Source organism: Panthera uncia, chromosome A2, assembly GCF_023721935.1.
Source record: "Panthera uncia isolate 11264 chromosome A2, Puncia_PCG_1.0, whole genome shotgun sequence".
Classification (NCBI taxonomy): Eukaryota; Metazoa; Chordata; class Mammalia; order Carnivora; family Felidae; genus Panthera; species Panthera uncia.
In genome coordinates, this window is record NC_064816.1 from 83,197,691 (window position 1) to 83,212,169 (window position 14,479).

General features: G+C 38.8%; 1 protein-coding gene across 6 annotated transcripts in view; it reads right to left on the bottom strand.

Annotated features, from left to right (window-relative positions):
* The window catches only part of CACNA2D1 (calcium voltage-gated channel auxiliary subunit alpha2delta 1), a 499,724-nt gene extending 490,053 nt beyond the window's left edge, over positions 1-9,671 (bottom strand). For 4 of the 6 annotated variants that reach the window (XM_049641359.1, XM_049641358.1, XM_049641364.1 and 1 more), the window contains exon 1: positions 9,249-9,671. In XM_049641359.1, the coding sequence (XP_049497316.1) occupies positions 9,249-9,343 (95 nt within the window). In that variant the 5' untranslated portion in view covers positions 9,344-9,671. The remainder of the gene's footprint in view (positions 1-9,248) is intronic. The other 2 variants (XM_049641361.1, XM_049641363.1) reach the window with 2 other exon arrangements.
* Between the last annotated feature and the right edge of the window lie 4,808 nt (positions 9,672-14,479).

A 14,479-nucleotide genomic window follows, 5' to 3' on the forward strand; every position in this document is an offset into this window, starting at 1 on the left:
TGTGTCCCAAGGGACTCTAGTGGGGAACTGGAGTTTTGTCACTATGAAATAAAGAAAAACACTAGTTGGTGCATCTCAAAATTTGGACATTACTGATGTGTATGTATTACATTTCTGAATCATGTCATTCCTTCTTGAGAATGGAATCTATAATTTGGAACACTTCTCCAAAAACATCTCCAGCAAATTAAAAGTGTGTCTATCCAATATTCCAACCATCTGCTCTAATTCTCAAGGCTGTTTCATATTTCAGAAGTTACTTTGTAAGACATTGTTTTTCCTCTTGATCCCTTCCTCACCTGCCTCTGTCAGAACATTCACGCATCAGTCATGGCCTCTCTCATCTGCGCCATTTGGCCTTCTCCCTCTGATAAACCCAACCTTCCTGTCTGGTAACACTTATTTGGTTGTGTCTACAACCTTCCCCACCCTCCAGGAGCCTTTTTCTAAAAACTGTCTCTTTCCTGTCAATGACGACTTAAAGAAAACCAGAGACTGGAAGGAGAGGTGATCCTGACGGCAGCCCCACCCCTTTTGGCAGTTGTTGGTACATCCTTGACCTTAACTCCCATGATTAATCATCCAGCCACTACCATTGAAAAACATTTCCTCTTTTGATCTAGCATAGTCCTACGGGTTTCTGCTATGTACAGTCCCAAATGACCTAATAAAACTCCTAATACTGTAAAGAAAAGAATACCAACTCCCTTAAACTTTCTTTTCTAAACTGCCTATATCTCTCTTTCGTCACATTGCCATTCCTTGAAAGAATAATCTGCACTTGATGTTCTATCCTCACCTGCTACCAACTCCTCAAGGCACTGAAACCATGCTTCTGTCTGCAATATCTACTGGAACTGTTCTTATTTTATCCAAAGCCCCTACAGATACGTATTTCTAATCACTTAATAGTCTACAGAGACACTGAAAACTCAAAATGTCCAACAGTGAAACGATTACCTTCATTCACCCCCAACATTCGTCCCGTGTTCTCTAGTCTACAAAGTTCACTGTAGCATGATCTACCCGATAGAGATCTTAGAATGATCTCTGACTTAGCTCTTCCTGATTCCCCAAATCCCACAGCACCTGAAATTTTACTTCTCGATCAGGTTTCACGTCTGCTCTGCTGTCCCCTTGCCACTGATCTTTTGTGGACCCTGGGCATCTCTCACTCTGGGAATGCTGCAACAGATTACTAAGGGCTCTCGACATCTCTGCTTTAGCTATCGGCCCGCTTGAAATAGTCATCTACAAACTGGGATTCAATTTTTTTCTTTTAATCTTTATTTATTTTTGAAAGAGAGAGAGAGAGAGAGAGAGAGAGAGAGAGCAAGCAGGGGAGGGACAGAGAGAGAGGGAGGCACAGAATACAAAGCAAGCTCCAGGCTCCAAGCTGTCAGCACAAGAGCCCAACACGAGGCCTGAACTCACAAGCGGTGAGATCATGACCTGAGCCGACGTCGGATGCCCAACCTATCGAGACACCCAGATGGCCCTACAAACTGTGATTCAAAACATATTACTTTTATTTGTAATGCGAACAAATCTCAGCAGGAAGACCAACATTGTTTGTGAATGTAGCGCTGGGATCCCATAAACTTCCACGTTGCTGTGAACGCTGCCCATCCCCTACCTCGGGTGAGGTAGAAATAGAGCCCTGATGCAAACATCATATAACCTGGACTCAAACCAATGGCCCCATCCCAACAACATCTCTTCCCACCCAGAAGCCCTATGCCTAATACAAAGCAGACTTTCTTCAGCATGCTAGGTGCTTCTCCTTGCTCATGCTCTGACAGATCCCACAGCTTTACAGTGGGCATTGAAATGTAAATGCCTTCAATGGGGACTCCCTTCCTCAGTTTGGATGCTCACTATATAGTTCAGTGCACTACATAATTGGCACTTAATAACTACATTAACCATTAAATTACATTTGATGTTAATATCTGAAGAAAGAGATGTTTAAAAAAGAGAGTAACTTAGAAATATTTTTAAAATATAACATGTACTATGTACTTAGAGGTCAGAGGTCTTCAACGTACTAACTAGAAGCCTACCTACCTGCAAAGTTATTTCACTTCTTATAATCGAATTGAAGAAATTGACTCCTAGAATTTCTTTTTTTTTGATGATCAGTAAGCTTTTACTAAAGTGTTATACTTTAATGTTTCTTATCCAATTAACCATTTTCCCATGGGTTTCCTAAAAAGATAATGTTTAATTGCTTCTATCTTTTGAGATCTAGACAATTACATTGTCTTTTGTATCTAAGGTGCTTGTCCATAGTATAATTATTTAGGCCTCTATAAATGAATATTACATGTGGTCAACATAATTTCTAGGATAACCACACTCACTTGGGAAATGGGCAAAAAAATGAAAATTAAAAAATAACCAATCGCCCCCTTTAGCATCCTTAATGTAAATTTGCACCATGTAAATCAGAAAGCTCCTTTGTCTGCCTCACAGACACATGCGTCATTTCTCATGGCATTTTCACAACACCTTTTGATGGCTTTTCTAAAACAGATTTTCTAAGTGTGCCTAAGCCCATTTATTTTACTGAGCCATTCTTCCCTTAACCCTCAAAATAAGACATCATTAATGCCTAACCATCCCTTTATATAGCCTGACAGTAGGCACCTTAGAACAATTTTATTAGCTCTTTCTCCTCTCTCCCCTAATTATCCCCCACAGTATGTGGGCAAATGTCAGAGGAAACAATTGTCTAGACTGTTTGACAAGTGTTGATCATGTATAACAGATTTATGAGCGCATCAGAATCCCTCAACAATTTTCCAATAGAGAGAAATATTTGAGAGTAAGAGAAAGTCCTCGGAAATAGCCAAAGAAGATTCACAGAAGTAGGCCCTGAGGTCTAATCACGGGTAACTTGGGAGAGAACAAACCAAAAACTCTCCATTTGATCTGGTGTTACATGCAAATAATAATAAATTATGATTAACAGTAAATGTGTAGGTGTATGAAAGAGAGACAGAGAAGCAGCAATTATCTGAATAAAAGAATACAGGAGTTTTTTTTTTTTCTTTTTTTTTTTCAGTTTGCCAGGAGACAACTATAATAAATTTTTAACAACCCAGGAAAAAAGAATTTCAAATTGACAGTAAGATTATCCCCAAATCAGAAGCATTTAAATGGACAACACCATTATTATCCATTGCCATCATTTCTAGTTTAAGTTGTTCTTCCATTTATGATATAGAATTTAAAATGTATTCTATTTTTTTAATCCAGCAGAAGCATATGGTTAAAAAAAATCAGCAGAAGCAAATGTTAAAATAACATTTAGCCAGAAATATACTGCATTCATATTCAAAGAGAACTTTAAATATTGCTTCATATGTAACAACCTGATTCTGCATTATTGAAATTAACTGTAAAAGTGTGCCAGTTTGTTAAGGCCACAGTGTCAACCTCTTCCTTGTTTATTCTCTTTAAAATCTGTATAAATCGCAATTTTAAGGGAGCAGTAATATTGAATGACTACAGTAGTCATTCAATATTATTTAGATTACACAAATCTAAAAGTTTATATTTTGCAAATAACATTTTTAAAACTGTTCACACTTATCCTTTGTTCCTAAAGCATGTCACACCAAAGGTTTAATTTGTACACATTTCTAAGTATCCCACATCTAAATGGCAAAAATAAAAATGGCTCAGTATGCAAAGGCCTTTTAATAGGTGCCCAACATTTCAAGTGCAATACCTTCTTTCCCACAGTTATTTTGTTAAAAAGATGACAACAGCTTCTTGAGAATCATACTTCATTTGTTAGTCATCAATTATGTTAATAACTTGTCTCTACAGGAACTGAGCATTACAACCTGGTTTTTGTATACAATATCTCATTTGATTCTTGACAAATTATTTTGAAATGCTAGTGTTATAAAAATATTCTGAAAGAGATTCAGTCCCTAAAAACAGTTGTGGGTTGGCAGAAACTTGTTAATAAAATTGCCCTAGCGAGGCTTTTCTACCCCAGCAAACCACTTGACAAAGGTTAAAAAAATACATACGTGTGCGCACACACATTTGTATGTATGTAATATGTGCACACACACAAAAATATTCCCTAATAAACAAAATACTATAATATAAAGTAGACAAATTATCTTGATTATGCTATGTTGATATTTTGAACCCTCACGGGAAAGGTAAAAATCGTAGTTTTCACAAAGTACTACACCATTTTTAGTTCAGTTGACATTAAAATCAATTGCCTTTTTTTTCAAATCTGTAAATATGACACAACCAGTTTCACAATTTTGTGCACGCGCGCGCACACACACACACACACACACACAGATAAATCACGGGTAAGCTACATGGTTAACCATCTCCATACAGTTCCAAGTTTACTGGAAAGCAACCATATGAAAGGCTTGGGAACATCTGTGGTACTAAACATAGTCCATGAAAAGACAAAGTGGCTGACACTGTGGGACACAGTGTCTGATGCACACTCCAAGCCAAGTCCCGCAAATGCGGACTAGAGGTAACAGAACAGAGTTCCTACCCCACCATAAGCAGCTTAAACGTTTTTTTGAAATCCGACAACAAACAGCTCTTTTATTACAAATGATGGAAGGCTGACACATCAGTAACAACCAGATGTTACTTTTTAGAAATAATGAAACAAATTCTGATTTTTTTTTTCAAACTTCTGAGTATGATTTACCTTAGAACTCTGATTATGTCTATGCCTGCAAGATAATGAAGGAAATAAACAAATCAGGTGATTTCCCTAAGATATTTTATTTTAACCATTTAAGTCTCCATTTTAAGGTTATAAATAGTTTGAAGACAGACACTAGAAAACAAGATGTGAATTGAGAGGAACAGATTGCTTTCTTGGAAATCTGTATCTCTATTAACAAATACGAAAAAGAAATTTCTGTGTATGTGTTCTATATAATTGTACTCCAGAAAACATATCAATTTAATAATAGTTTGTTATGGGTACAATATTTTAAGTTATTTTAAAAGTTCCTAAATGCATTGCTATTTCTTATATATACTTCTAAAAGTAAATAGTAAATTTGAATACACAATTTGCATGTCTTTTTCATATTTTTGCAAAACCTTACCAGGTGTAAACCCAAAAATGAAGAGTATTTCATTAGGTTATTTTTTATCAATGTTGGAGAAAAAATAGAAAAGTATCTGTGTAGTCAGGTTTCTTTGAAGAAAAAGAGCGGTAAAATTTCTATTTTCACAATGAACAACGTGCTATAGATTCTAATTTTATATACATTTATTAAGTTAAAATCAAATAGTGAAAGCTATACAAAATAATAAAGGTACATTTTATCTCCTTTTTGTAAGCCATAATAACCTTAGATTCATGTACCTTTCAAAAAAATTCTTTAGACTATATACATTACATTCTGCCTAATGCTCAAATGCCAATCCAAATAGCTATACATATACCCAAATATAAACATTAAGAAACTTAACATAATGCTACTACTTACCTGAAAAATATATGTATTGTTGCATATTTTAAACATACACCTGTGGAATAATAAATGTTATCTTACGATTAAGCTTATGAGAACAAATTAAAGATCCAAGAAAGGGATTTATTAATGTTCAATGTTTTTAGGTTTTAATTTACACTTAATATTTTATCTCATATCTCATCTTAGGGCACATTTCCTTGTGCATGTAGTACGTGAACAGAAACTGTTAAGCTCACATGAAAATAATTATGTCACTTCTAACACATGAAAAAGATATGCATTCCACTGTTATGACACAAATAAAAAATTTATTTTCCATAGTCTTTAAATATATATTTGTCAAATAACAGAAAAAATATTTACATCTCAAGTATTTAAACCCCAAAGTACTATTCTCTCATGAGATATATTTTTTTCCTGTAGATAGCTATAATTCTTTTTAATATATTTATTACACAGTTTATCTATATTATATAATTATATATTAATATATTTATTCTATTACACAGTTTATATTAAAAGTTTATATTAGTTTATATTAAAATCCCCATATACCAATGGGCTCTCAGCCAATTATTCTTGGCTGATTGGCATTTTGATATGACTGAGATAAAAGTTTAACATTAACAGTAGTTACACTACAGTGTTTTTCTTTAAATATGGATTTGTAAATAGATTCTAAAATAAAGAGCAACAGATTTAAATTAGCATTACAATACTGGCCAAATACATATTATCCAGAGTTTTAAAATAGAAGTGTTTTCGATTATGTGCCAAGAAATTATTTCTAGAACAAGCAAGAACTCCCTCTTTGAAAACTATATCTTAAACTACCAATATAACATGTGCGTACTATAACATAAAAATGATGTGTTTTCCATTTATATATAAACCAATATACATTAGATGGTTGCTACCATATGGCATATTTATGATTCCCACTTTAGTGAGACAATCATTTCCAGAAGAAAAACCTAACAGCAAAAAAAAAAATTGCATCAAAATTCCTTTTTTGGTAGGGTTAAAAAAAAAAAACAAAAAAAAAAACAACACTTCATTATTTCAGGGTTAGGTGTTAGAACTATAACTTTAATCATTTACTGTACTTTAATCAAGAATATGCTACATGACAATATATGCTACAGCATAAAGAAGGTATTTAGAATGATACACTATTTCTTTTTTTATTATAATAAAACTTAAGCCTTTAATATTATTGTAAACACTAGCTAAAAAAATTAAAAGTTTGTATTATAATTCTAACTCAAGTCCCACCCACTGAGTGCACAATTAATTTTATACTGTCTCAATGGCATGTTTCTCCTCTTAAACTACTCAAAACCTTTATATATACCACTTTTCCTGGGAAAAGTAAAATTGTCAAAAAACAAAAGAATTTATTAATGATTTCTAGACAAATTTAGAAATAGGACTGTAATAATTTGCCTTTAGTGATACTCTAATCTTTGTACTGAGTTTTTATAAACTTGAATTTTTTCCCAACCATTTGAGATTTATCATGGTAAACATTCCGTATGAATTGTTTTCTTGGAAGAAAAGCAATGGCACACCTTGATGAAATTAATATTGTACCTTTTTAAATTTCATGAAGTTTATTCAGAAATCTACCATGAAGGACAAATGTCAACTATCATTTCTCCTGTCCTTAGAAGATGGTATTTTAACTTTTCAAATGAATTACTGAAGATGCAGAAGCCTTACAAAAACAGTGTTAATATTACCTACAGGAGACTGACTTAGCTCTACAAGGTCTTTTATTAAGCGCTTATTCCACGAAATAATTAACGTTTCACTATTTGAAAATGTCTTCAATTTCCTTTGTTACAAAATAAATTTCAAACCCTTTCAAAGAAAAGAAATTGTGGTTTCCTAATTCCTTTTTTCATCAATTATTTTCTTTCTGGTCTCCAGTGAATTTCTGACAGTAAACATTGAATTATTTTAATTTTAGGAAAACATTTTTTGTAGGTATCCTTCTCAAAAATAAGGATTTGTTCATTAATATTTTACAATGGTATGTTCAGGAATAGAAGGTTGTATTTTCTTGCACTTTAAAAAGCCATCGTTTTCCCCAATGGGGTGATGGTGTATTCCCTCCGAATGAAACAAATATTGATAAATTGTCAGTTAAAAAAACAACACGTTAAAAGCATGTAAACTGAACACACTGATTCCTTTTTAAAGAGCCACTTCTTCATTTGACACAAACGCAAGGGAGTCACTTGAGTTCTAGCTTTATAGGCCAAGCTACAAAAAGAATAAAAAAAGTAAATCACTAAAAGTGTAATTGCCTACTAAGAGTGAATTATTCTGAAGCATCTTTAAAGTAATTCTTACTCTATATATTTCAAAATATCCGCTTGGAACTTCCTGCCAATTAAACTAAGACCTACAGATGGTATTTTCCTCTTCGCTTCATAACAAAAAGGATCTGCAATCATTTTTATGGAAGATTATCTAAAAAGGGACATGACTGTAAATCAGTGACGAAAAATATTAGACACTCCCCTTCTCTGGGTTAGAATGGGCATCCTTCAGATTCTTGCACCGGCACCTAATGTAATAAATACTTTAAGCTGCATCTTAAATAAGAGCTGCAGGGTTTCGACTGGTAAAGATTCACTGTTAGCATCCACCAAAAACTCCAGGATTCAGCACTCAGCCAACAAAGGACAGCAAATAATTCCCAACAGCATAAATACCGGGAAGGCTACCTTGGGCTTTGTTTTTGTTATGTAAAATGCATTAAAGTGACTCATCCATTTAAGATCACCTACTCTTAGAAGCTTTAAAGTACCTTTAAGAACCAAAATAAATGCTTTCCCAACCTGCCCCATAGGCTATTCAGCGCATTTTAAAACGTGTATATATTTTTATGAGCTACTGACTTTGCTTCTTTTTTCAAACCCAAGAGAATTATTTTTCATTCCCTTCCTGCCGTGTGACTATACAGTTACCTTTAAGCGCTCTATTTCCAGAGCAGCAGCGAATTTTTTAAGTTATTTTAGAAATGTTAAAAATAAGAGAAAATTGCAGGAGACTCTGGAGACGATCGTCCCTCCCTCAAAGAATAGGTTCTATTCATTTTAAGAACAGGAAAAGCTTGTCTACCGGCACTTAGATGCTTCAAATGCAGGATGAGGAGGCTGGATGGTGTGGTCCCAGGACCTGCGAGACCCCCAGGTGGACAGCACTCTCAGCTGCGTTGGGTGAGCACTCTTCGGAGGAGAATGACTGTCAAGTGCGCCCAGTAATTTGGGACCTAAACGAGTTTGGGTACCAGAGCAGCGGGAGAGCATCCCCCAGGGCCAAGTGAGGGAAGAGTTCACGCTGCCCTAGCAAGCCAGAAATTACCTATTTGTAAAACACCCACCCAAACGCAACTTGTTACCGGACTGAGTCTGATGACAGCGGGTATCTGGCTGGAAACTTTTTCGCCCCAGCACAGCTAAACTCTTTCAGTGTAGGGAATCCTTGCAGAGCTGGGCGGAGGCGCCGTGAGTCGTCGGCGGCGGACGGTTCCCGGGACAGCCCGGCCCCACCGAGGCGCCCGAGACGCCGGTTCGGCGCGCATTCCGGCAGCGAGCCGCGCGCACCTCCCACCCCGGCCTCTCCAGATCCGAGCCCGGCTCGCTCCCCACCCCCACGGGCTGAAAAGCCCCGCTGGTCGGGAACGGTTCCCGCGCCCAGCTCCCGCCGCACCCCTCGGCCCGCACTCCCGGCCCGGCGACTTACGTGACGGCCGAAGGGAACGGCTCCTCCGACGAAGGGCCGATCAGCCAAGACTGGAAAAGTGTCAGAGTCAAGGCCAGCAGGCAGCCAGCAGCCATCTTCGCGATCGAAGATCAATCCCGCCTCCCTCCCCGGCCGGGGGAAGGAGCGGTGCTGGAAACCGCGGGCGGAGGACCAGGAGCACAGTCCGCCCGGACCGCGGGCGTCCGGAAGGCTGGCGCGCCCGGGGCCGGAGCGCTGACAGGCGCGGGGGGCGGCAGGGGCGAACCCCGCGCGGGGGAAGGGGCGGCGGCGGGCGGACCCACTAGCGCGCGTCTGCTGCTCCGCGCCGCGGCTGCCGCGCCTCCGCCGCCATCAAGGGCGACTTTGGAAACAGACCTGGGCGAGTCCGCCGGCGCTCGCGCGCTCTCGCTATCTCTCTCGCTCTCGGTTTCCTGCCTGATTTATTCTCCTGATTGCTGGGGAGAAGGCGGAGGCGGAGGCGGGGGCGGAGGAGGGGTGACGGCGCTGGGGAGGAGGTGGGGGTGGATGCAGGAATGGGGGAATGGCAGGCGGAGAGACTTGTGGCAGCGAGAGGCTCCGTCTGGCTTCTCCGGGCAAGTCAGAGGGAGGTGGCTGGGGGTGGGCAGCAGGAGGGCTGGGCGTCAGAGCAGTCGGGCGGAGACGGGCCCGGAGCAGCCCTCCATACAAGGCAGAAAGGAACTCCCAAAGTCGGCGTCGGCTTGCTCCCGCCGCCCGGCGTGAGGCGGGGGAGCAGACCCAGCCCCGCGGGGCTCCCGGGGGACAGCCAGCCGCCCAGCGGGCATCCACAGGCTGCAGAGCTCCTGCCGAGTACCGAGCTCGCGTCTTCGGGGGTTATTTTTGCACCAGCAGGCAGCGTCCCCCCAGCCCTTCTCCCGGGCGCAGAATCCACCGCCTGCCTAGGAATCGTGGAGAAGTGATGTGACAACAAATGTAGGAGGGGTTTGTATTTGCATTTTAAAGCACCAGTTTCGACTCTACCAGGTGGCACTATTTATTTGCCCTGGAGTGCCAGAGGCGAGAGCCTCTGGCGTGGCTTAAATGACAGTTGTGCCAGCGGCCCCCTTGTCCAAGTAGGGCTCACCTGACGAGGACGGAGCCTCAGGGCCGGGCTGAGGACTGTCTGAGAAAGACCTGAAGCTGTAAAATCTTTCCAGACCTGCCGTTTAGTAGGACACAGGGGTGAAGGGACCAATTCTCCTTCCCAGAAGAACAGTGCTGGGGAGAAGGGCTTTGTAACATCCTAGTGACACCACCTCCAAAAGGTTCAAAACGCCCTGCTTTAGCCACTGGGCTGCCTTGCCTTGACAGGGAGGGATGCTGCAGGCTGAGTGCACTTCCTCAGTGTGAAAACACGAACCGGGGATACAGCGGGAACAGGTGGCAACTTGCGAAACGGACTCGAATGCGGAGGGGGAATGAAGGGAGGGGGTGGGAGCAGCAATGGCGGACCCGTTTCACCTCCACCCCCGGGAGAAGCATTGGTAGGGCCAGCTCAGGCCTTCTAGAAAGAGCAGAAGGGTCTGGGATTAGGCTTTTCCCCATGGCACAGGCCTCCTTCAGGAAGGAAGTGGTGTGCCAGGGGTGGAAAGGTTTCCTTGAATATCTTAAATTCTTAAACTCCCTATCGTGCTGTGCTGGGGCACTTTTGGCAGGAAGTGAAAAGAATGCCATTTCTGATGCAAAAAGTATGACCATCCTGCATATGCGTAAAAGCTGTAATTATGGGGTGGCTGTAAGATTTTTCATTAGCTCTTTTTTGAGTTTCAGGAGGAGCTTGTGAAAGGAGAATTTATTAATTCGAAATTGATTATCCGGCTTCTCCCCTAACAGAGAAGACCAATAATACTTAGTAGCAAAAATTTTTAAATGTATGTGATTTTATGATTCTTGACCTGGCGATGTTTTCTTCTTCCTTATTCCTTTTGTGTGTGCCTTGTTTTCTTTATATTCTCTACATCTCTAGCTTGCTCTTTCTTTCTTTCTTCCTATTCTGAGTGGCCTCACAAAAGGCACCCCACCGTGACTTAACTTAGTTTGTTTTTTCCTAAGCATGGAGTGTGGCAGCAGGAGCCAGCAAATGAGAAATGCAGTGGGATGTAATGGGACTGAGAATTAGAGCTTGGGAAGGATATTTCAGGTAACTGAAGATAGCTTTCCACTCCAAATTTAGATAACCAAATAGTCAACTCCTTCATTTTTTGTTTCAATTTTTAATGATTCAGAAGGTTTTCCTTCGCAGCATGGGGATTACGAATAGCAGAATTAGATGCCCATTACTGTCTATGTGATATGTTGGTATCATAATAGCCTCCCTACATAAAAATACTGTATCATATTCTGTCAATTATTTCAATGATGACTTCAGAGTTCCTACGAAGGAAGTGCATCATATCCCATTGACAGCTAAGAGAAAGAGCTTAAAGAACAAAAGGAATGTAATAAACTTCTAGAGAAGGTAAGTGAGCCTTCACAGTTAACTTTTGGCCTTTGAGACAGATCTCAATTTCTTCGGATCCCTCTGACGAAGCACTGTGTTCTCTAATATCTGAAGCTGTTGAAGAAACATATTGCTTCTATAATTCTTTCTTGAAGGTGTTGGTTATCAACTGTAAGCCTAAATCATTGCTTAATGCTTTGTTGTGAGGTTTGCTCTTAAAGGCTTTATCGGTCTAAACCTTTCTAATGAGGACATTCAAAATGTGGCTTTTATTTCTAAAGTATGATAACTAAAAGAGGATCAATTTCACAACCTAGCATTATGTGCCTGTTGGATTAGCCATAGCCTCCTACAGTGCATTGTTTCAGCTCAGTTATTTTGCAAAATTCCATGGAAGCCAGACCATATCCCACTAATTTTAATAAAATTTTGCTTATTCACCAGAACTATTGTTATTCCGGGTAAAATATTTATAAATCATAAGGATTGATGATGAAACTTGTCTTATGGGATATCCGTAAGCAAGAAGTCAGAAATCAATCTCTACTATGCATTTAAGAGGAAAATAATCTAATAAGGAAGATTAATGAAGATTTGAGGTCTGTATTAATCATTTCTAGAAAAAAGTTTAATCCAAAATACTTAGTTCATGGAAAGCATTGACTTTTACTTATGATCAACTTATTATTTCTAACTTTTGGCTAACTCTGAATTGCTACTGTAAGTAAATGTTTATGTACATTTTATTTTTATTAAAAATGAACAAAGAACAATATGACCTAATAGCCATGAAATTTTCCATCTCCTTTTTTGTTTTAGCTTATACTATGCATATTGGTAGCATAAAATTCAATTTTTGTGAGCATATTTTTGTACGTATGTGTAAGTGTTTTTGTATAATTTTTTTTCAATAAATGAAATCTGATTTCTTCAACATTTTTGCTTTAAAAATAAGACAATGTAACTAAAATGTCTTATATTTTCTCTTATGTGCAAACACACAAAGAGACTCTAGAAAGAAAACTAATTCTCCTTGGCCAAAAAAAATTTAAAGGCAATGACTAATTTTCTAGAGTTTTTGGTATACATTAAGAAACTAAGAAAACTGTGACAACAGGCCTTATTTATTTACATGCAAATAGCAGAACAGGACCTGTCTCTGAGGTAAAGATAATGTGAGAGCCACAATCAGAAACACTTGCAATGTGAGACGGTATGCTCCTTTGCACACACACGAGTGCCAGACAAAGCCAGAGTTAAAAACAAATCGACAGAAAGCTTCAACTATCTCAGTCCTTGGGGAATGTTTTCAGGAGATAGGAATAAGAAAAGAAAGCAACTCAGAACTATCAATTCCCAGGAGAATAGTTAAGGGCATGTGTAATGGTTTTTAAGTCAGTGTTCACATTCAGTATTTTTAAACTAAAGCAGCACAGAGGCCATTACAGAAAGCACCATGGAAAAGACACTACCTGAGATGAAGAAATATGGTCAAATATCTCCTACAAACAAGAGAAATATTTAGAGGACATTTTTGAGGGGCCCAAGTAATATAGTTATTGACAAGGCATTAAACTTTTAAGGAAAGAATGCACACAAACTAACATTAAACAAGTACTAATGGATAATGCTAAATGGATACAAAGTAGCATTGAATAATACTCATTGGAAGTTTATTGTTTGCCCATCGGAATCCTATTGACAAACTTCTGATTTAAATATGTAGAAATATTATCAGTTATATTAATTACCATCAAAGTTTGGGCTCAGTCGGTTAAGCCTCTGACTTTGGATCAAGCCATGATCTCGTGGTTCATGGGTTCCAGCCCCGCATTGTGCTCAGAGTCTGGAGCCTACTTCAGATTCTATCTCCCTGTCTCTCTCCCCCTCCCCCCCTCCTCCTTCTCTCTCTCTCTCTCTCTCTCTCTCTCTCTCTCTCTCGGGAAAAAAAAAAACATTAAAAGAAAAATTGTATCAGGTCTTCAACCAAGCAATAGCTTTTATGCTACTCTATTTTTAAATTTCTGTTAATAGATTTCTTCATTCATCCCTTTTTCTGTTTTTCTCCTCCTGCTCTTCTCCCTTCCCCATTAAACACAAGCCCATCTCAGAAGAAGAAATCAGTACCTACAGCATGACTTCTCATTAAAAACAAAAGCAAAAACAAAAGTTATTAAGCTTGAAAATCTAGATTTCATTGTAAGATCTTTTTTCATCCTAGAGAGTTGGAGTTGTTGGTTACTTCTTGTTTTGTTTTTGTGTTTGTTTTTAAACTGTAGGGTATAGCACAAAATATGTGGAATCCATTTACTTATGCATATTCTACACAGAGGGAAGAATTCAATTATCTCTCAGTATTCGTGAGCAGCAAAGATACAACCAAACATAGTAAGAGATAGAGGGTAACATTTGAAATGACCCAAACTAACAAATGTGTCACTCCTTCCAGTTTGGGGGTTTTATTTTAATTGTATGGATGTAGGCTCTCATGGGAGAGAAAAAAGGAGGATGGTTGACTGATATTTTTCTGATGCTATGTTTTTAATATACTTTAAATACAATAAACCACCACTGTAACCTAGCATATTTCTGTAAGATTGTAGGTGTGTTTGGACCAAATTCACTGTTTATACAGTTAATACAGAATTAATCTATTAAGTGTCCACAGAAGCACCACAAAAGGGTATGGCCGGGAATTTCACCCTCTGCAGTAATGAGTAATGGTGAGAAAAACAAGAGAGCAATCATTTTATTTTGATAAGCACAGATTTTA